The 24219-nt window shown below is 35.2% G+C and overlaps 1 protein-coding gene and 1 long non-coding RNA gene across 2 annotated transcripts; both read right to left on the minus strand.

Moving 5' to 3' along the window:
- Positions 1 to 7059: 7059 nt before the first annotated feature.
- LOC146726068 (uncharacterized) lies at positions 7060 to 16337 on the minus strand. Its single transcript, XM_085496295.1, has 3 exons — positions 16317 to 16337; positions 8921 to 16110; positions 7060 to 7489 (listed from the first exon to the last, which is right to left on the minus strand). Exons 1-3 carry the CDS (start codon positions 16335 to 16337, stop codon positions 7060 to 7062), a joined length of 7641 nt encoding a protein of 2546 aa, XP_085352421.1.
- A 56-nt stretch (positions 16338 to 16393) lies between these two features.
- Positions 16394 to 20742, minus strand: LOC146726069 (uncharacterized). The gene is made up of 3 exons (XR_014928663.1): positions 20690 to 20742; positions 17725 to 17755; positions 16394 to 16881 (listed from the first exon to the last, which is right to left on the minus strand). It is a non-coding gene; the product is annotated as an uncharacterized LOC146726069 (long non-coding RNA).
- Positions 20743 to 24219: the final 3477 nt, after the last annotated feature.

Below are 24219 nucleotides of genomic sequence, written 5' to 3' on the forward strand. Positions count from 1 at the left end.
AGGTACATATACACCAAGTATCAAAGCATTCAAGCTTGGAGTTTTTTAAGAAGAAGTCGAAAAAGTAAAACATTGACACAGACGACGGAGGAAAATCACTGATAGGCTTCGCTCGACAAAGTCGACAGCGGAGCTAATAAAATTAATTTAATAACCGTCTATTATTCTTGCAAACAAACAATATATTTTATTTGCTCTCAGATAATACATACATCTACATTTACAAAGGCAAATTTATAAACACAAATAACCAGTTGCCTATCCAATCAAAAGCTGTTTGTTGTTGTTTATCTTTCATTCCATTCTGTTTTACTTCCTGTTAATTTTCAATTTATACATTCAAATTTTATATTCGAAGATAATTAGGCTTTCAAGTCCCTTCAGGCTTGAAAGCCTATTGTTTTTGTTAAGTTTATTATTATTATTAGGCTTTCAAGTCCCTTCAGGCTTGAAAGCCTATTGTTTTTGTTATGTTTATTAGGCTTTCAAGTCCCTTCAGGCTTGAAAGCCTATTGTTTTTGTTATGTTTATTATTATTATTATTATTCTTCCGCCAACTTCAAACGACTTCTTCTCTGAAACGGCTGTACCATTCTGCCTGAAAATTTGTATATACCTTCTACATGTCATGCCATTAAAAGTGACTGAAACAGATTTTGGATTAGTCACGTGGTTCGGCCGCCATCTTGAAGCTCATTAAATATGCATGTCTCTTGTATCTCAAAAACTATTGCATGTACAAACATGGAACTAACGGTATACTGAAGGCAACGAACAAGAGAATAGGCCAAAATATTCGTTGACCATATATGGTCATAGAACTCATTAAATATGTATGTCTCTTATATCTCCAGCACTATTGCATGTACAAATGTGAAACTAACGCTATATTGAAGGTAATAGTCAAGAGAATGAGCCAACATATTCGTTGACCATATAAGGTCATATACCTCATTAAATATGCATATCTATAATATCTCAGGAACTATTGCACATACAGACATGGAACCATTGCTATATTGAAGGCTTTGGACAAGAGAAATTGTCAACATGTTCCATGACTATATATGGTCATACAACTCATTAAATATGCATGTCTCCAATATCTCAAGCACTATTGCATGTATAAACATGGTACCAAGGCTATATTGAAGGAACTGAGAATGAAAATTGGCCAACATATCCGTTGACCATATATGGTCATAGAACTCATTTAATATGCATGTCTCTAATATCTCAAGCGCTATTCCATGTACAAACATGGAAAAAACACTATATTGAAGGCAATAGCAAAGAGAATTGGCCAACATATTCGTTGACCATATATGGTCATAGAACTCATTAAATATGCATGTCGCTAATATTTCAAGCAGTATTGCATGTACAGACAGGGTACCAACGCTATACTGAAGGCAATGGAAAAGAGAATTGGCCAACATATCCGTTGACCATATATGGTCGTAGAACTCATTTAATATGCATGTCTCTAATATCTCAAGTGCTATTCCATGTACAAACATGGAACAAACACTATATTGAAGGCAATAGAAAAGAGAATTGGCCAACATATCCGTTGACCATATATGGTCATAGAACTCATTAAATATGCATATATACAATATCTCGAACATTGGGCCAGAACGTCGTGTAACCTAAACGTATATACATTGCACAAATCAAATCTTCAAACTTTTTTTTTTCCAAATTTAATGGTGTTATGGCCCCTTTTTCTTGAAAGCCGTTAATAGCTGCTCTGCAGCTATATTTATTATTATTATTATTATTCTTCCGCCAACTTCAAACGACTTCTTCTCTGAAACGGCTGTACCATTTTGCCTGAAAATTTGTATATACCTTCTACATGTCATGCCATTAAAAGTGACTGAAACAGATTTTCGATTAGTCACGTGGTTCGGCCGCCATCTTGGAACTCATTAAATATGCATGTCTCTTGTATCTCAAAAACTATTGCATGTACAAACATGGAACGAACGGTATGTTAAAGGCAACGGACAAGAGAATTGGCCAAAATATTCGTTGACCATATATGGTCATAGAACTCATTAAATATGCATGTCTCTTATATCTCAAGCACTATTGCATGTACAAACGTGAAACTAACGCTATATTGAAGGTAATGGTCAAGAGAATGAGCCAACATATTCGTTGACCATATAAGGTCATATACCTCATTAAATATGCATATCTATAATATCTCAGGCACTATTGCACATACAGACATGGAACCATTGCTATATTGAAGGCTTTGGACAAGAGAAATTGTCAACATGTTCAATGGCCATATATGGTCATATAACTCATTAAATATGCATGTCTCCAATATCTCAAGCACTATTGCATGTACAAACATGGAACTAACGGTATACCGAAGGCAATGGACAAGAAAATTGACCAACATATACGTTGACCATATATGGTCATAGAACTCATTAAATATGCATGTCTCCAATATCTCAAGCACCATTGCAAGTATAAACATGGTACCAATGATATATTGAAGGCAATGGACAAGAAAATTGGCCAACATATCTGTTGACCATATATGGTCATAGAACTCATTTAATATGCATGTCTCTAATTTCTCAAGCGCTATTCCATGTACAAACATGGAACAAATACTATATTGAAGGCAATAGAAAAGAGAATTGGCCAACATATCCATTGACCATATATGGTCATGGAACTCATTAAATATGCATGTCTCTAATATTTCAAGCAGTATTGCATGTACAGACAGGGTACCAACGCTATAATGAAGGTAATGGAAAAGAGAATTGGCCAACATATCTGTTGACCATATATGGTCATAGAACTCATTAAATATGCATATATATAATATATCGAGCACTATTGAAGTTAGAGACATGGAAATAGCGCTATAATGAAGACATTGGGCCAGAACGTCGTGTAACCTACACGTATATACATTGCACAAATCAAATCTTCAAACTTTTTTTTTCAAATTGAATGGTGTTATGGCCCTTCAGGCTTGAAAGCCGTTAATAGCTGCTATGCAGCTATATTTCTTATTAGGGTTTCGAGCCCTATGGGGCGAAACCCTATTGTAATTGCTATGTTTATTATTCTTATTATTATTATTATTATTCCGCCATTTTTTTTAAGCGCTGTAACTTACAAAATAATGCTGCGATTGATGAGGCATTTTGCATGCTGATGAAGGGCCATGAGTTGTGGTGCATACCCCAAAACCAGCCATGTAGGTCACATGACCTGGCCGCCATCTTAGGTAGAACACAAACCGGAAGTGCTCAATTGCACCACTTTCTGAGGGTCTAGGAACTTCCGGTTTTTTTGTGTGGCATCATTGGCTCATGTCTAGCAAATATCAGCAATAAAATCTTTAGCGGTCATGTGACCTTGGCCGCCATATTGGATTTTGTGAAAAATGACAAAAAACTTTTAAAATCTTCTTCTTAAAAATGGCTCATTCATGTGATTAGAAATTTGCATTGCAGTACCTATGGCCATAGCTCTACAAAGTTGCTGAAGCAGATTTTTGAAAAATGGCTTCATTTGGCAGCCATCTTGGATTTAGTCAAAAGTGAAAGTACGCTATAACTCATGAACAATTTGCCAGATTGAAACCAAAGTTGGCATAAAACATCTGTTCAATAAGGTGATCATGTGTTCATGAAAATATTTCCCATGATTCAAGTGGTTTTGGCGGCCATCTTGAATTTTTTTAAATAAAGCAAAAAAGCTCAAAAAATTATGTTCTTAAAAACTGCTTGCTTGTTTGACAATCAATTCAGCATATATTATCTCTGTTGATTGCTCTACAAAGTAACTGAAGCAGATTTTTGAAAAATGGCTTCCTTTGGCAGCCATCTTGGATTTAGTAAAAAGTGAAAGTACACTACAACTCATGAACAATTTGCCAGATTGATACCAAAGTTGGCATACAACATCCCGTCAATGAGATGGTTACATGTTAATGAAAATATTTCCCATGATTCAAATGGTTTTGGTGGCCATCTTGAATTTATCCAAAAATGCAAAAAACCTCAACAAATTATCTTCTTAAAAACTGCTTGCTTGTTTGACAATCAATTTAGCATATAGTATCTCTGTTGATAGCTCTACAAAGTTACTGAAGCCGATTTTTGAAAAATGGCTCCCTTTGGCAGCCATCTTGGATTTAGTAAAAAGTGAAAGTACGTTATAACTCATGAACAATTTGCCAGATTGACACCAAAGTTGGCATACAACATCCGATCAATAAGATGATTATGTGTTCATGAAAATATTTTCCATGATTTAAGTGGTTTTGGCGGCCATCTTGAATTATAAAAAAATGCAAAAAACCACAAAAAATTATCTTCTTAAAAACTGCTTGCTTGTTTGACAATCTATTTAGCATATAGTATCTATGTTGATACCTCTAGAAAGTTACTGAAGCAGATTTTTTGAAAAATGGCTTCCTTTGGCAGCCATCTTGGATTTAGTAAAAAGTGAAATTACGCTATAATTCATGAACTATTTGCCAGACTGATACAAAATTCGGTATGTGGAATCCTTGCATTACGTTTTCATATTCCTATGAAATCAAATCCATGTATTGTCTGCCATTTTGAATTCAGTTAAAACAACAAAGCTTCCTAAAACTATTGGTACGACATGCAGCATACGACCTCCATGTAATTTATTGTCAATTAGAAATGCCCTACAGCATATGAATGAAATACTATTTATACAAATTTTAGCATATTTTAAACTTGTATATTCATAACGTCTCGAATGTACTTTTATTAACGATGATATACAAAATAACGAAAATAATTATTTGTATTATCCAAAAGTGTAACAGAATGAGGACTGTCATTCCCAATGGACATATAGATACATTTGCATCTGTTTGATTTGATTGCAAACATGTTAGTCAACAGTAGTATGCCTGAACCTAATGTTATGAGAACTATTGTAGATAGAGAAGGGAGATTGAAAAAAATATGGCACAATATGCGGGAAACTGATTAGATGGATATGGTTATGTGGTTCATCAAATATGCCCAATTATAATATCCTGAACAGTTTTTGGTATGAATATGCATCTTTTGGCATAAGTGTGTCATGCATTCATTGTTCTAATCCTCACATGCATGTGTTTGTCAAGCCAGGGTACAGTAATATAAGAAACATTTGCTTCAAAGATTCCTTAACATATAACTGAGTAAATCACGTAGTTTTGTTATTTAAAAAATGAGTCATTTATTTTGGCAACATTAATAACAATATGTACAAAAACTATTACATGTGGTTTTGGATATATATAATACAGTCATGTAAATAAGCAAATGACATTATATATCAGTAAAGAGTTCGTTAGCTAAGTTCATAATGTGAAACAAAAAGAAACAGTGGTTTTCAATAAGTAATTGAAAATTACAGTAATAGTAAAATCATTTATATTGAACAACATTAGAATATATCACAACAGTTACATGATTATAAAATCAATACAACGCAGATGATGCGGTATTCATTGTCTGTCTTAGATAACTATGTCTATCACGTGTTGTCTGATTTCATGTTTTTAACGTTCTGATGTCATAAAGTGTATACATAAGCACAAATGTTTTTGACTGACAGTGACTATAATATACACTGATTATAATAGACGCTCCTAGTTCTTCACTAAATATATAATATATGGTTACATATTCATAATATATATGGCAAATATGAGTACACAAATTCAGAGAACGCATGCTCGGCTTACTTCTGCAAAATATGTTTAACATAACATTGAGAAACAACAAGGCTACCGGATTAAAAATCAATCTTTACATTTCGTTGCTTTGAAGAAATTGTTCTAACCATATTAATATTTCGTTTATATTACCTAAATAGATTCTGTATTTTTGATAATAATTCGGCTAAAAGAAATAAGATATAATTTACAACCCAGAAAGAGGATAACAAAATCCTATTTCATTAACTGAACTACTCAAAATAGTTTAGGAGACACCATAATAGCCCGATTCAAGCGTGATTTCTTTTTTTCCAGTTACAACTACAATAAATCAGATCAAAATGCATGTTATGATAGCATATTTTACGGGAATGAACATTATAATAATGAATGTATTATAATTGGTGACACAACAATGTACAACACATGCACGATAATATGAACAGTTTATGCATCACTTCACTTCACTTTGGTCTGTCGCCCCTCCTGGAACATAAGCCATCGATGACAGTTCTCAGCATGTGCGGCCCTGTTCTGCAGTCTCAAGCTGTACCTAGGTGGATCTTGAGCGCCTAACATCACTGTTTAGGTCCCTCAGCCAGGTGTTTTTTGGCCTTCCATGTTCCCGTTTTCCTTGTGGATGTTGGATGGTTGCTTATGCAAAATGTGGCCAATCCAACTCCATCTCCTCCGCAAGATCTCTTCCTCCATGGGAGGCTGCCTAGTTTGCTTCCAGAGCTCAAGGTGGCTGATCTTATCCGGCCAATGAATTTTTAGGATTGTCTGCAGGCATCTGTTTACAAAGGTCTGTACTTTGTGCGTTGTTGCCTTTGTGGTACGCCAGGTTTCTGCTCCATATAACAGGACAGACTTTACATTTGTATAAACAAACGAAGCTTGGTGTGTCTTCCTATAGTTCTGGAGTTCCAAATGTTCCTTAGTTGGAGGAATGCAGCTCTTGCTTTGCCAATTTGACATCAGCATCCGTCCTGCCCTGTTTATCCACAACACTGCCAAGGTAAGTGAAGGACTCCACCTCGTCAAGAGGTGTATCACTTATTCTGATCGGGATCGGATATTCACTTTCATGACCTTTGTCTTACCTTGGTGGATGATTAGACCAAATTTGGCAAAAGTTGTGCTTGTGGTTATGGGACAGGAGGGCAATGTCATCAGCGAATTCCAGGTCTTCAAGCTGTGTCCATAGTGTCCACTGGATACCATTTTTGTCATTTGTCACTTTCTTCATTATCGAGTCAATGATCAGCAGGAATAAAAATGGTGAGAGTGGGAAGCCTTGTCTCACACCTGTCTTCACTTCAAAGCTATCTGTCAGTTTTCCTCCATGTACCACCCTGCATGTCATTTCCTCGTATGAGTTTCAGATCATTCTGACAAACTTCATAGTGTCTAAGCAGCTTCCAAAGTGACTCTCTGTCTACACTGTCAAAAGCTTTCAGATAGTCCACAAAATTGATGTACAGGGTGGAGTTCCACTTTATGGACTGTTCAACTATGATCCTCAGTGTAGCAATGTGATCAGTACATGATCTGTCTTTACGGAAGCCTGCCTGGTGGTCACGTAGTTGTTGGTCAACCGGTCCTTTCAATCTTTCAAGGATAATCCTATTGAAGACCTTTTCCTGGTACTGTGACCCCTCTGTAGTTGGAATACTGACTGAGGTCTCCCTTCTTTGGAATTTTGATAAGATGGCCCTCTTTCCACTCTGCCGGGATTTGTTCCTGTTCCAAAATCTTCTCAAACAAAGAGAATAGTACCTCTACTGAAAAATCTAGTCTGCCTTTAGTGCCTCTATCCATACCATGACAGTAAATACTATGAATAGTTAATTGGGTCTATATTAGATGAATGCCAAGTCGATTCAATTAGAATGTTTTGTCCAGTATTGACATAGACAATATGTGACATCAAGTGCATAGTGTGGCTCGGTTTACAGCAGGCTCAAATGTTTGATGTAATTCGGTTATGGAGAGAGGGGGACGTTAATCAACTTGTATCATAATGCTGTCATCACATTAAGTGATCATGCTATCCTACTGTGGCATCGATGAAGTGTTCACCAGCTTGTATGACATGATATTTCAATCACATCATCTATGAGATCATTGACTTGGCTTGGTATGATTAATGTTCCAAAGGCGCTGAATTTGAAATTGATGGCCATAGTTCGGCTGTTAAAACCTGCGACAAGATTGTATCACTCTCATCTAAAGTTGTCACAAATGGGTGGCTTAACCTTAGTCATTTCTGAGCTGTTGAAAAGCTTTGACACATATACATGTAGGTGTCACAGTTATTATTCGTACACTTCCATGCTCAAATTATTAATGACGTGGTGTCATGCTTGTAGAATGTGTGACAACATAACATGCATTTCGAGCAGGTTTATGATTGCTACATTTAATTTTCCTATATTGGAACCCAAACCAAACATGCAAGGTTGTGCCAATATAACAGTTACATAACATTAAACAATATATAATGTCAGAAGCAAGGTGTTCCCTAAATTGTTTTGAGTAGTATCGATAAATTAATTTTTTTTATTGGGAGGGGGGCACTTGACCGATATTGTGTGAATAAAGTAAAGTTGCAATTACGTTACTGCTCTGCTGAAATTATTAGACCTCATAATATAGGTTCTATATTCAAAGTCCTTAATTACATTATATATCTTGCATAACGATCTATACTAAGCACGTGTAAACAATGACATTATGGTGGTCAACATCATTACATTGATCAGCAAAACAATTTAACATAAAATAGATAAATAAACAAATGCCACGTAACTGCAACTATCTCATCTGTTAAAAAACAATCAAATTTATTTTTTGTTATAAGAAAATAAGTTAGCGAAATATCCATGTCAATAAGTGCCCCCCTCCCAATCCTATAATGAGTGAAGTGGAGTGGGGTGGGTGGGCGTGTCCCTTAGTTTTACTTTCACGCCCAGGAATGCTATTCGCGTAGTACAAGTAGGGAGAGTTTTAATATCTATATACATTGGAATATTTTTTCCCTATAATAGATTTATCACTTAAGTGTGATTCTAGCATTCCAGTTGTAGCAATGTTGACATCTATATGAAGGTAGGAAATCAAGGTAGAAATTTCAATAATAATAAATCTAGATTGAGTGTACCAAATTAATGATACTTTCAGAACCGAATAATCACAGCATCATGAAACCCATAATATGTTTGTATAACTTCAACATTAAGAATGACAGCGTTTTTAATGTATACATGGTCAATCAACGTTCCACTTTCTGTAGTTGGTAAGGCTACACATTGTTTGAATCCTTGCTTTTCCAAAATGTTCTGCACACTGGAAGACACGAGTATATTTTCGTTGAAATCACCAATAATAATGTTACTTGCAGATATTTTACTCATTTCACTAACCAGACACAATAGGTTTTCTCTAAACACATCAGCTCTATATGACCGCGGTCTATATATAACAGCTATTGACACACGTACATCTTTCACATAAAAAGCTAAGTACTCCAAGTTAGACACATGTAGCTTGAGGAATTCAGTATCTTTATGAATGCTAGAATAAACTGCTACACCTCCATGTGCCTGTTGTTTCAAATCTGATGTTATCTCATTAGATGTATCATAAGATAATGACCGTGGTTTGTGGTGAAAATCAAAATTGTTTAATTCCAATTCACTATATAGTTTCCCATCCAGTAGCCAGGTTTCTGTCAAACACATAAAATCAACATTAACAAGTCTTTTATCGCATTTGATGTCTTCAAAATGAGACAATAATCCTTCAACATTGTGTAGCAAGATAGTACATTGGCAAACCCTGTCTGACACTGATTTTGACGTCAAGTATGTTGGCATGCTTAATAGAGCTGATTCAATCTTTTCATTGCAATACATACTCGATTCCTTGAAATCTTGAATAATAAGGCCATCTAATGTCTTAACTCTACTCAAAGCTACATAAGCTTGCCCCGGAGAAAATATTTTATTTAATGATACTACAGCTTTCTCTACTGTTAATCCTTGTACTTTGTGTATAGTGCATGCATAAGCTAGGCTTAATGGATATTGTCTTCTAATGCCTCCGCCATTGTTTACTCTGTCCTCTGATGGCTTTATAGGTGTGCTATTTGGTGATGATACAGAGAAGCTTCCAGATTTACTGCGTAGTTTAGTACCAACCTTCACGTTATCAAACACTACATATATACAGGATGGAAATATGTTATTGTCTTCAAAGGAAATATGTGAAATTTTGCCAAAAACACCATTTACTAGACCATCAGATACATCAATGTTTTTAATTAACATCACACGAGCATTTATAGCCAAAGTAACCGTCTTTGCTAAGTTTGTATTGTAGACTTTGACATAGTTCCTCTCTCTCTGTTCTAGTTTTTTAGTTTTAGTATTTCTATAAAAGTCTTGAGCATTAATACATATGGGGTTTGAACATGTTGCACGAAGCATGTTTATATTACATAGATCCACATCTTTATTTGTTGCAAATATATGCATACCAATGTACTCTTCACCAGTTTCACACAGACGAAACATGTTCACAACACTTGCTGGTAATTCATCAGATTTTCTTCGTGTTCTGACGCTATTTAATGCCTCAGCAAACTGTTGATCTTGCTGCCTTACTACATCTGTTAATTCAGCAATGGCGAAATAATCATTCCACAGATCCATACCTTCGCTACTAACATATAAAGCCTTTCCTTTTACAGGTGGTAATTGATAAAAATCGCCTACAGCAATCACAGAAACATTTCCAAATGGTGAATAGTCACCAGTCTGTTTGATTTGCCTTAATCTCCCATGTATATAACAAAGCAACTTCTTGTCAACCATTGAAATTTCATCAATAATAAGAATCTGCAGACTACTAAGTTTGGAACGAATGGTGGTTAATGTATCTTGTCCTAGTGGTTGATATGGCAATTTGGCATCAACTGCTATTGAGAAAGTACTATGGACAGTGGTTGCATTTATGTTGAACGCAGCTACACCAGTCGGTGCTGTCAACAGAACAGAAATATCATCTGGATTTGGTAGAATACGAGCAAGAATTCTTGAAGCCTCAAAATACACAGCCTTGATAACATGGGATTTTCCTGTTCCTGCTCCTCCACTTAAGAACATGTGAAATGGTGCAACATTCTTGCCATTAGCTTTATCTAAACACCATTGTCGAACAGTGTAGAATATATCACGCTGTTTATCATTAAGTGATCTCATCAATATTTTAGCCTCATTTTTGGACATTCCACACTGATTATATACTTCTTTACAAACTTCTTTTTTATCTTTGTGCAACAAGTCTGGAATTGAATCTTCACTTTCTGATTCATTAGATATCGAATTCGTACTAGCTGATTCTAAGCATTCTAATCTTTCCTTCTCAGATTCTGGGTGAATTTGTGCCCATGCATCTTCTAAAAGAGGGCATGACTCAAGCATTTGCTCAGCTGCATCAATAACATCAACATCTTTCTCAAACATTGCTTTATTTCTGTCAACTATAGATTTTACACTTTCGGGCCAATTGTTCTTATATTTCACAGCACCAGTTTGATAAAACTCTTCAAATGAATTGAATTTAGGTTTAGGTTTCAACTGGCATTCAGCTCTGTATGGCAGAAAAAGTTGCAATATACTTTGATAATGCTTCTCTGGTTCCTTAGTTGCTGAAAATCTTGCATATCTGACAACTGCAGGATCAGTTCTTGTTCTCTTTTGCATATAACCTAGACCATTATTAAGTTTAATAACTTTATTGTTATCAATATTTCTTTTTCTTTCTACCTCTGACGTAGGTACAATTCTGTATTCAGAAGCAAAACTTGCAAGACACATGGTATTAATTTCATTTGGTCTATTCTTATAACGATCAAGCATACTTGTCATCCAGATGTTTTCATTGTTGAGATCTCCGCCTTTACTCATGTTCTTTAAAATTGCTAGTGGAAGACTCATTTTAATTGGAGTATCGCCTGTAGGAATAAATTGTACTTTTCTTGAGCATTCTTTTAACCTCAAATTACAAACTCTGTATACAGCTTCCTGAGCACTCAACTCACGGTTGTGAAGATATACACCTCCAATTTTTTTCATTGCAAGTTTTGCATCCATATTACCTTCTTTTGATGCTTCCCTCTGTGCATGATCTAACAACAATCCCATTTCTCGTTCCGCTTTTGAAATGTAGCTAATAATGTACACAACACAACTGTAGGCATCTACAATATATTGTATGTCCATATTTGCATTCCAACATCTCAGAAGATCTTTGTTATATTGATTTACCCAAACATCAGAAGGTTGTCGTTTTAAAACTATGCTTGTTTTTTTTGTCAACACGCTACATGCTGTCTCAAAGATTTCTTGGGTTAATTCAATGTAAGCAAACAAGGATGAAACAGATGAGAAGTTCTTTTCAGAATTCAGTAGTATATTCCAAATTTTTGTCAGAATTGCCATGGCTGTATCTTTAGTCATCTCATTTTCTTGGTCTGTTTCTTGATATTCTGTTTCACTATCAACATAATCCTGTATGACATTATCAGTTTCAGTTGTTTTTTCTTCTTTGTCCTTAGCTTTTTCTGCATCAGTTCGAGCAATAAAGGTTTTTCCTGAAGGTGGACGTGGGAAATTAAATCTACAAGTAGTACCAAGTTTTCTGCAAGTTTTTGAATGTCGTGTACTGTGTTTTTGTACACTATTCACAATCTCATTAAGTTCTTCATCTTGTTCCGGAGATGGCATTTCACAAGTGACATATTTATCCACGAAAGTTGCTACTTCTTCGTCATCATCTTTATCAATAATTGGTGCATTCTTTACCCAAAAAAGACAATGTGTATGAGGAGAACCACGTTGCTGAAATTCAACACGGTAAAAATAATCTACTATTTCGCCAATAGGTGCTGCAGGTGACATAATTACCTGTTTCAAAAATAAGTGGAATCTGTGTTCAAACATTCGAGCTGCAGTTACAGGATTGTTTCTTAATACAGCACATTTTTCAGACCAATCAAGATCTTCAAAACTTCGTGTATCACCTACTTCTCGAAGAATACATTCAATTATTTCAGGCCATCTTGTGTCAGCTGATGAAAATGAACAAAACCATGTAGGTATACCAAGCTGTCTTAACATTGCAAATAAATCTTTCTGTGCACTTTGCCAAAAAGGTGGTGTTCCACGAATGGGTTTCAAAAACTTGTATCCCTCATTGTGCTTAAGAATGTCAGTCAATGACTGTGAATTTGTTAAAGTTGCAGCTGTTACAGATTGACCAACTGCTTTACCAGAACCTTTGCGTAAGGCAATAGACACATTTGAGACAACTTGTTGTACTTCTGACAAATACTGGGCATAAAATATAAAATCTGTATTTTTGGCAAATCTACCATCTGCATTCATCAAACGAGTATGCAGGTATCTTGACAATGTTATTTTTTCACTGCGTATGTCATGAAATGTTGGTGATCCTTCAGGATACAATACAGGAAAAGACTTTGCTTCATTGCCTTCATCCATTAACATTTTAACTGGACTATTTCCTTCAGCAGGGGCAATACAAGATATTTCATCAGAAGGTTGATCAAGTACTTCGGGTCCGATATCTACTGGTTGAAGACATGTGTCTAAAAGTAATCCATCTTTTTCTTCTTCATTGTCCTCAAAATCTCTATTTTTTTCTTCAGAATGTTTTGAGGCACTATCCTCGTTTTCTGGTGTTTCAATTTCTCCTTCAATTTTTGCTAAAGGATTAACCCAATCTTTGTTAAAACAAACATTGCTATACCATTTATTGTTCTTCTGAAGATATACTAATGCATTCTTTATATGAGCCTCATTTACAAAGTGATACTGATAATGGCCCTTGTATGTTAGTTTCCGCTTCAGTTTTACTTTTATCATTTGGTCATCTGATTCACATCTTGGTAAAATGGATGTAGCTTTATCAATGCTAGAAGGGACACATACAACAGGTCCATGAACACCATTCTGTCCACCTTTTGGTAAAGCCAACATTTTCATAAAAGGAATGTGCAATGCCACCAAATGTTGTTCCAGAGAGTTTAAGCATTTTAATTCATCTGGAATAGGCTTCAGATTAAGATTGTTGGTAACTGCTTCACATGGAATTTTACCACTCAGAATTTTCCTTTGACAAGTAAAACAAATCCATAATTTACACTGTCCATTTTTCAAATATAAACATTCACTATCACTAGAACACACACTGCTACATTTGTGTAGATAATCTTCAGTAATACACTTATCTGCAATTAATGCAACATTCCCACCTTTTTTGGTGTACACCTCTTTTTTACAATGAATAACTTGATTTCTGAAAAGTCGCCGATGGCAAACTGTACAGACAAAATCTGGACCATGGGCAATTTCATTTCTAAACATATCCAATACATTTCTAAAATATTGTTTATTATTTGATTCTATTAATCTTTTGGTGGGTGTTCTATTTAAAACATCTTTTCTATGCTGTTCATTCTTTTTATATTTTGTAGTACTCCTTGCCTTCACAGCTTCTCTATGCGACGGATTATATTTATATTTTGCTCTACTCCTTGTCTTCCAAACTTCCCTATGTATGTCATTCTCTTCATATTTCACTTTGCTTCTTGCCTTAACAGATTCTCTGTGTAATTCATTATCTTTATATTTAGTAATGCTTCTAGATTTCACAGAATCCCTGTGTAATTCATCATCTTTATATTTAGTAATGCTTCTAGATTTCACAGACTCCCTGTGTAATTCATCATGTTTATATTTAGTAATGCTTCTAGATTTCACAGAATCCCTGTGTAATTCATTTTGTTTATATTTGCTAATGCTTCTAGTTTTTATAGACTCCCTGTGCATTTCGTCATATTTATATTTTGTAATGCTTCTCGTCTTCAAAGCTTCTTTGCGAGTCTTATTATTTGCATAATGTTGAATTATGTTCTTTTTTTTCCTTTGGCAAAAAGTGTCATCATTGTGATATCGCTCTCGCTCTTTCTCTAGTTTACGTTTTTTACCCACATGCTGCCCAGTTTGTTTAGCACTTTGTTTTCTTTGAACATATTCTTTCAAACATTTAAGATAGGCACGTCTGCCCCGAGAACGTGTAATTTTTGCTGGTTTAGTTAGAGTATTTGGTACATCATCTGACTCTATATTGCTATCATTTTTAAATAATTTCATTGTTGTTCCAATATCAGTTTCTGTGCTTTCTAGGCGTCTTTTCTTCATTCCAAATTTTGACACCCTGTCTTGTTCTATAATATTGCTCTGGGAGCAGTCACACAACACATTACCAGCATGCTTGACACATTCAACCACTTCATAATGTATTTCCATGGCGTGTTTTAAGTATATTGCTTTTCCATTATTGGATACACTCTTGTTAAGCTGATAGTTGGAGTATTTAATCCATTTACCTCTGCTAAATGTACAAATATCTGTTCTTAATAGATCAGCAGCTCCAAGTATCTCAACTTCTGTTGCCCATGTTTGAGCATATTGCATACCAGATGCTATAATGTAATCATCAACAGACTCGTGGCCTGGTCTTAAAAATGGGTAAAATACAGGGTTATTCTTCTTTAGATGATTTACAATGGCAAATCTGATTTGCATGTGGTTAGCCTCACTTCCAGATAGTACATATGACAATGCCCGGAAAAAACAATTACCATCCCCTTGGATAGATTTGGTTTTGCATGGTTCACCCATTTCAAAATTTTCAGTATGAAACCCAAATCTTTCTCTTTCATTTTGTAAACTAAGTTCAGTACACAATATTTGACACATCTCAGAGGACAAGGGTTTATATAAAAAAGGTGTATGATCTGATTCAACTAACTCCACTTCATTATCTGACTGAGTTTCACTGTCAATAAAATGACACTTTTCAGCATTAACATTTATACCCGTAACTTCAAACTGTTCATTTTCATGCACATGCATGGATACAGCAAGATCACAACAATGTTTATACACCATCTCAATACTACTGAACTTGATTACTATGCTTAATCCATCAGGTGCTACCATGCCTTTGGAATTTCTTGAATGTGAATCAAAGATCCAATAAAATCCATCATTCTTGATCACAGCAAATGCTGCTCCGCCAAATATAACAAAGCATGAATTATATTCAGTTAATGATATATCAAGAGCATTGTCAAATGGTGTAAGAAATGTGTTCTCATAATCACCTTCACCAATAATACCAAATAATGAGTCACCAACACTCAAAGTAAACTGGGTGTCAAATAAATCAACTGTTTGTGGTAATTCTGTCACTAATAACAGTTCTGAATTAACAGTTGTAGACTGTTATAAAAAACCATACAATTCATTACCAGTTTGCAGTATTATATCCAAATCTTCCGATTCCCATGAATCTACATATTTGATTTGACTGAATATCATAGAAACTAAGCTATTTGCAACACACTGTTTTCCACTGTTATCTAGAAATTGATGATGACCTTGATGAAAACTTCCTTGTACTGAAGTTTTTAGCATGAACTTATTACCTGTTGTCTGATCATTAACATTTCCAACTGAATCATTTAACAAATTAAATTGCTCTAATGAGAAACTCTCTGCAACATTATTTGTTTCTTCATCATGTACTTTATTAAAAATACTTCCAGCACTAATTTGCGACTCGTTCTGATCCCGAAAGATAATACTTACAGATTCATTCTGATCCTGAAGGACAATACTTTCTGATTCATTATGATCCCGAAGGACAGTATTGCTATGATCCCGAAGGACAGTATTGCTATGATCCCGAAGGACAGTATTGCTATGATCCCGAAGGACAGTATTGCTATGATCCCGAAGGACAATACTTTCTGATTCATTATGATCCCGAAGGACAATACTTTCTGATTCATTATGATCCCGAAGGACAATACTTTCTGATTTATTATGATCCCGAAGGACAGTATCGCTTTGATCCCGAAGGACAGTATCGCTTTGATCCCGAAGGACAGTATCGCTTTGATCCCGAAGGACATTGGTTGGTGGGTTTCTACCCAAGGCCAACCTCTTCTTTAGAGCTTCACCTTTCTTCCAACCTTTCTTTCGAGGCATCTGAAAGATACAATTGTCAAAATACAAGTGATTTATTTAATATATTTGCTAAATTGAGCACTGTTTTTTACTTACAAGAGATAGGTACATTGTTATTAAAATACAGATGCTACCTGTGTCAATTTCATTAGCAATACTGCTAATTTGCAAGCAAAACAGTGAGATAAATTGCAAACTTGCATTGTGAGTTTTTTCCTTCACAGTTAAATACCACACGGCTGTCTTGAATTGGATCATCACACAAATGCATGTACATAGGTCTGATGTCTGTGTTTATGATTTTTGAAGTTTATACAGTTGTTAATAAAGAGCTAAACATACACTCATATCTACCTCTAAACATGTTCAAACATGATCAAAGTGTTTGTGTGAATGAGATCTGGTTGTAAAAAATGGTTGATTTCAAAAATATGTTACCTAAAAATTGTAGACATACAGGTGTCTTGAATTAGAACACTATAAAACTTTATTTACTGCTTAGAATGTCTATTGAATTACTAAACTAAAAACCTGATTGGTCCAGATATGTATGCATAGGCTAGAAAGATTGACACATATATATATCAATTCCCCAGTTGAGTGACAAAATGATCTACATATAGCATTAACTCCCACAAACCATGTGAACTTGGATATATTTTACCATAATGCTGACATGCAGTAATAATGTGTATAAATATCAATACATACTGAGCAGTATATAAGCATATATCCAGAGTTCACACTTCATTATTAACGGCTAACAAAATGTGCACATGTTTGATACATAATTTTTAACCAAATTAAAACTATATAAGGTATAGATCATAACAAATTCAACTTTCATGCCTAGACATATCTTACCTTTCAATATACAGGAATAGATTGTTATAGACTGCAAGTGAAATATAGAGAACTGTTAAATTATGCAACATAGTGAATTTACAATTATTATAGTAATGTGACGGTCAACACAGCAATTTTTGGTATTAATACATTTACAGTACTGTAAATGGCAAACCAATCACTATTCACTAAACTATTCACTCTTCGCTACAAATTATTTACAAAATTGTTTGCCCTGTTAATTGATTCAGGTTGATTTCAGGAAACTTGAAATAGCAAATCATTACAACCAATGATTATTGACAAAGGGTCATTAACTTGACCAGTGGCTGAAACCGCAACATGCAGTTAGTACTATAGGTCAAAGGTCACAATACAAAATAAAACAAGCAGCCTGTCAGCTGAGATAGCCCCGATGTTAGCTGTTCAAAATTAGATATCATCATGAATTGAACAAATCTCAGATAGGTATACCTGAGGTACCTATATGAATGGTATCCAAGCAATAGGCTCAAAATCAACCATTAGATAGTACACACAAGACGATTGAAATATCAATGCAACATACCCACAAGTAACAAAAATAGCAATTAAGGACCAGCAAGAAAATTTGGTAAAAAACACATGTGCAAAGAACTGGATGACTCCAGGTTTTGAAATTGTTAACACAAACATTGGGGTAACCCTGAATCTCTGGCCCCCGGCCAAATTGAATGGCCCCCTGGCCAATGAGCCATTTACATGCTTTTCTCACATATTTTAATATATTTAACACCACTAGCCAATCTCTGGCTCAGGCCAAATTGAATGGCATACATATAAAATATGTTCTTTGAAATTCAGTCCCTCATCCCCTTGGCTTTTATCGCCAATTTTTTTTGTCGCCAGAGTGATTTACCTCATCAATTTTGTTTCACGAGCGTCTCTAATGAATAACCTATCTAACCGCTGGACTGAATTAATGATATTATCAAAAAATCATAGAAGATTTGGCGAAAATCGGTCATTTTTGGCATCAACATATTTTTGCTCAGAAACGCAATGGCGATAAGACTCATTTTCAAGGACGCAGGTTGTTTGGATCGGAATGTTTCCTTTGTTTTGGGTTCGTTGTGAGTCTAGAGACATAATGTTATTTTTAGAGAATATAAAATATGTTCTGTTTCAATACAAGATTTTGATATGCCAATTGGGCAATTTTAACAATTTCTTACTGGAGCGTCCCCCTGTATAAATAGTCCTCTTCTGTCCAAAAATTGGCAATGGTACTAGCACAGAATGGACTTCCTGTTCTGCGCGTCTTTGATTGTAGCAATGTTCACAGCACTGTACGAAATACGCACACTCACGAATTTGACAACATTCACGGAAATACCAGTTACATCACTCATAACGATTGATGATTCGATTGCTGGCCGGGATAGATGTGTTTATTTCTTAGCTATATGTCTACACTTGCGTTTCTCAATTTCGATGTTTGAAATCATATCGCTGCTTTGGATGCAGTCGGTTGACAGAGTGTTTTGCTTTTGCGGCTCTTTGGGCATGGGCAACTGATTTTTAGGTTTCTTTTTTTAATATTCTGACGTTTACTTGGTCGTATTTTGTATATACCAGTCAGACACTGACAACAATTAAGTAAACAGGCCTGGACTCAGAAGGCCCCAGAGAAAGCGTCATCGTACAACATTAATGAACTAAATTTACATTACAATCTCATGCTTCCGAACAATTCGATATTTATGATGGAAAACAAAGTATACAAGTACTGTCTACGATATACTGCAAAGTGGAAATAATATACTTATTTAACCATTGATTTTTGTACAAAACTCCAAGAACACAAAACAAACAACTGACAACAAAAGACAAAAAAAAAACTGCCGAGTACACTACACAGTCACTGTAGTCACACCAATAAGAAAAACATACAAAATAAATGTCAGTGAACACAATCTTTATAAAAAAAATTGCAGTTTGCAGCCTCTATGGACAAGTTCACAACCTCTAATATTGCAAAACTGTCAGTTGTGAACTGTACATTAAATCTTATTAGGATTTCCACATAAAGTTACACAGATCAAAAAAAAATTCAATATTAAGACAAGGAAAAATAATGCTTTTTTGTCAAGGCTATATACTAAATTCTCTTATCCTGAGGGTATTTTTGTGGGTGTACAAGTATGCATTAAAATTATCGAAACTTCAAAAGTAATCATAGTACAAATGTTAAGTGAACAAAATTATCAAGTGATTTTGGATTTGTTGGAAAAGTGGCCGAAAGGCTGTGACATTGTTTATTTGGTGATGAGAACTGCCAAGCCAGTTTATAAAACAGTGAACAAAGATTTTTTCGTAAATATTACTGACCACGAAAGACGCCCATCGCGAAATGTCTCTGTATTACTGTCGAGTCATGGTAACTTATCGGCCAATTCACTTCCGCGTTTTACGTACATTGGCGAGTGGCGTTAAATATATAAACATTTGCGAGAAAAACATGTAAATTAATAACTCATTGGCCGGGGCCTGAGATTCGGGTTACCCCATACATTGCTAGTTTTGGGAATTGACGTTTGACCTTTCTAAATAATCGACACTATAAAATAGCGCCATTGTTCAATTATTTCACCCATTAGAGCTGTTAAATAATGTCTTTGTTTGTTTGTGACGCTCAAATGACACGTCTGTGACTTTCTAAATTGCCATATTGATTAACATGTGCAATGTTTTCAAGAGTTGAACACGGTGCACGCACTTCCGGTCGACATGACTGGGCGACGCCATGATTGTTTTACACGATAAATGACTAGAAAATGCACAAAATTTATCACATTTAATATCTTACACCGAAAACCGGACTTGAGAATGCGACAACTAGACCTTTACATTTCGGATATGTTCACTTATAGTTACATAAATTGTCATATATTATCAATATTCAACATTTGAATCTCCGATCATAAAATAAACATGTACTCACCTAAACGAAAGCGCAGCATATAAACTTCGACCGTCTGGTGGCGCTATATAGTTTTCACAGTCACGGCCTGAGAGACGGGCCGTTGTCCAAGTCCAACATTCTTAGTTATACCATTGAACAATAAACCAGTTCCATGGTTATACTAGTAATTAGTAGTCCAATAAAATTTACGAGATCAGATCACACGATTATTACACACCTTGTTGTTCTCAGATTGATTTGTTGAAATTGTATGCCTTTATTTTAATCTGTGCAAGTGCAAAAATGTGTTGTGAATTGATCAAAATTAAAGTACGCGTCTGTCACTGCGAGACCGTCGTTTTTTTTTTTGGTAACTGTTATATGAGAGTTTATACCGGGCATACTCTGTCCCGGGATTCGCCCATACAGATGTAAACGAAATATTATACATATAAATTTTATAACCAGATCTTGACATAACTTAGACGTCTCTGGTATCATATTGACAACATAAATTTACAACATATTATAAGTTATTAAACCAAGTACAAGATAGAATGCGACAACTGTGGCACATGTACAAGAAAATATTGAAAATGTTTTGTCTATGCTGCTACAATTAACAGTTTCAAAAACGACTGTAGGTTCCATTTTGTAAGTTCCATGGTTACATGCACTTCTAGTATAATGTGCGCCCTCTATTGCAACCAGGCTGCAGTAGCTTCTTAATGATACATTTCTGCAATGAAGCCTCATATTTTAAGCTGAGTGACATGCGTTATATTTTATTATTTGAAATGTTTTCAGGTTATTTCAAATGAAAACATCCTGACGGTGTAGTGAACCTTGTTATTTAAATACACGCATTGCCGGATTAATGAATTACAAGAAATTAATCAATCCAATTAAGAAAGAAACTGTATACTGAAATCACTGCCATCGCCGCTATGTAAACCAGCCAGAAAACAACGTGCATGATTTAAATTACTATGCCAAACAGTAAACTGCAGAAAAAGTCATTTTACAAGTATATTTTCAATACTACCATAAAGAGCTATGGACAACTACCAAATTATAAACAACCCTTTATTTATTTATTTTTATTAACGCCACTCAAACACCATTATCATTTTCCTACTTTATTACGAACACTTCACTATTTTCTTCATAGTTGCGACTAATTTGCAAGGTTATTGTGCCTTCATTTTCCTCACATATTTCGTTATGAATGTATTTGTACTAAGACTGTCGCCCCTGATTTGAAAGTCACTAAACATGTAACGGTTAACGTCATCATTGATATCCGTTTAAACTGAATTCCCCAGCCTTACGTCGAACACTTGTCGGTCTCTATGTTCTCCTTTGTCTTTCAATATTCAACGTTGTTTTCACGACTATTATGTAAATAACACTGCCATTCTCGCTATTACTTTTACTTGCCAAATACCCGCCGTCAGAAATCCATATGTTGTGTAGTTTGTCTGCTATCTTGCATTCTAGACATGAAACGTTCGTCAAATAATCACATCGAGCAAGTGCAATTTGTCATGAGCCACGCAGGCTCGAAACCCGTCATCGCTGCTATGCAGCTATATTTAGGGTTTCGAGCCCATTTGGTCGAAACCCTTTTGTAATTGTTCCGTTTATTAGGGTTTCGAGCCCATTTGGTCGAAACCCTATTGAAATTGTTCCGTTTATTATTAGGGTTTCGAGCCCATTTGGTCGAAACCCTTTTGTAATTGTTCCGTTTATTATTATTATTATTAGGGTTTCGAGCCCATTTGGTCGAAACCCTTTTGTAATTGTTCCGTTTATTATTATTAGGGTTTCGAGCCCATTTGGTCGAAACCCTTTTGTAATTGTTCCGTTTATTATTATTATTATTATTATTATTATTATTATTCTTCCGCCTAAATTTTTGGTCACGCTTTATGTCAACGCCGTTGGACCGATCAATTCAATACTTGCCACAATGGTAAAGCTATATGAGATCTGGTGCATATCCTAAGTTCAGACACGTAGGTCACATGACCAGGCCGCCATCTTGGATTAAAGGCGAAATTTTCAATGACGAATTGCGCACCTTTCTGAGGGTCTGAGTGCTCCAATTTTTTTATGATAGTAGCAGTGCGACAAGGGCTACAAATCTCATCAAAAAAAACTTTAGCGGTCACGTGACTTTTTTTTTTAGAATTTTTTTAAATTTTGTTTTGCATCTCATTTGCATAATTTTCGACAAATCAACTAACCCTGAATAACTTTGAAAGATCATATGACATAGTATTTAATTCCAAAATATCGAGTCCAGGCGATAAGCCGTTTTTTATAAGAAGATTTTAGAATGTTTTTTCATATTTTTTTGTTCTTTTATATGGTCATGTGACCTCATTTTATAGACATAATTGCAATATCTCAAGCACTGTTACAGATAGGAACATGCAACCAGTGCAATATTAAAGTGATGGTACATGAAATTCTACTAACAAACAAGATGACCATATATGGTCATGTGATCTCATTAAATATGCATAAATGTAATATATCAAGCACTGTTACAGATAGGGACATGCAACCTGTGCAATATCGAAGCTATAAGACACGAGATGTGACTAACTAATGTGATGACCATATATGGTCATGTGACTTCATCAAATATGCATAAATGTAATAACTCAAGCACAGTTACAGACGGGAACATGCAACCAGTGCAATATTGAAGTGATGGTACATGAAATTTTACTAACAAACAAGATGACCATATATGGTCATGCGACCTCATTGAATATGCATAAATATAATATATCAAGCACTGCAAGAGTTAGGGACATGCAACCTGTGCAATATCGAAGGTATGGGTCAACAGATGTGGCTAACTAATGTGATGACCATATATGGTCATGTGACTTCATTAAATATGCATAATTGAATTCTCTCAAGAACTGTTACAGACATAAACATGCAACCTGTGCAAAATCGAAGCTGTGGGACATGAGATGTGAGTAACTAATGTGATGACCGTATATGGTCATGTGACGTCATTAAATATGCATAATTGTAATATCTCAAGCAGAATCACAGATAGAGTCATGCAACCTATGCAATATCGAAGCTATGAGACAAGAGATGTGGCTAACTAATGTGATGACCATATATGGTCATGTAATTTCATCAAATATGCATAAATGTAATAACTCAAGTACTGTTACAGATAGGAACATGCAACCAGTGCAATATTGAAGCTATTGCACAACAGATGTGACTAACACATCCGATGACCATATATGGTCATGTGACCTCATCAAATATGCATAAATGTTATATCTGAAGCACTGTTACAGATAGGAACATGCAACCAGTGCAATATTGAAGCTATTGCACAACAGAAGTCACTAACATATCCGATGACCATATATGGTCATGTGACCTCGTCAAATAAGCATAAATGTAATAACTCAAGCACTATTACAGACGGGAACATGCAACCTGTACAATATCGAATCTATGGAACAAGAGATGTGACTAACTAATGTGATGACCATATATGGTCATGTGACCTCATCAAATATGCA

Source organism: Saccoglossus kowalevskii, unplaced genomic scaffold, assembly GCF_978046115.1.
Source record: "Saccoglossus kowalevskii unplaced genomic scaffold, keSacKowa6.1 SCAFFOLD_87, whole genome shotgun sequence".
Lineage (NCBI taxonomy): Eukaryota > Metazoa > Hemichordata > Enteropneusta > Harrimaniidae > Saccoglossus > Saccoglossus kowalevskii.

Bases quoted from the DNA above. Each gene is read 5' to 3' on its own strand.
- LOC146726068 (XM_085496295.1), bottom strand. From the start codon at position 16,337: ATGTTAATGATCAGACAACAG. The intron at 16,111-16,316 runs GTAATAAGTTCA...TTTTTATAACAG, and splicing joins TGTTAATGATCAGACAACAG to TCTACAACTGTTAATTCAGA. The intron at 7,490-8,920 runs GTTCTGAAAGTA...TTGTTTGAGAAG, and splicing joins CATGATGCTGTGATTATTCG to ATTTTGGAACAGGAACAAAT.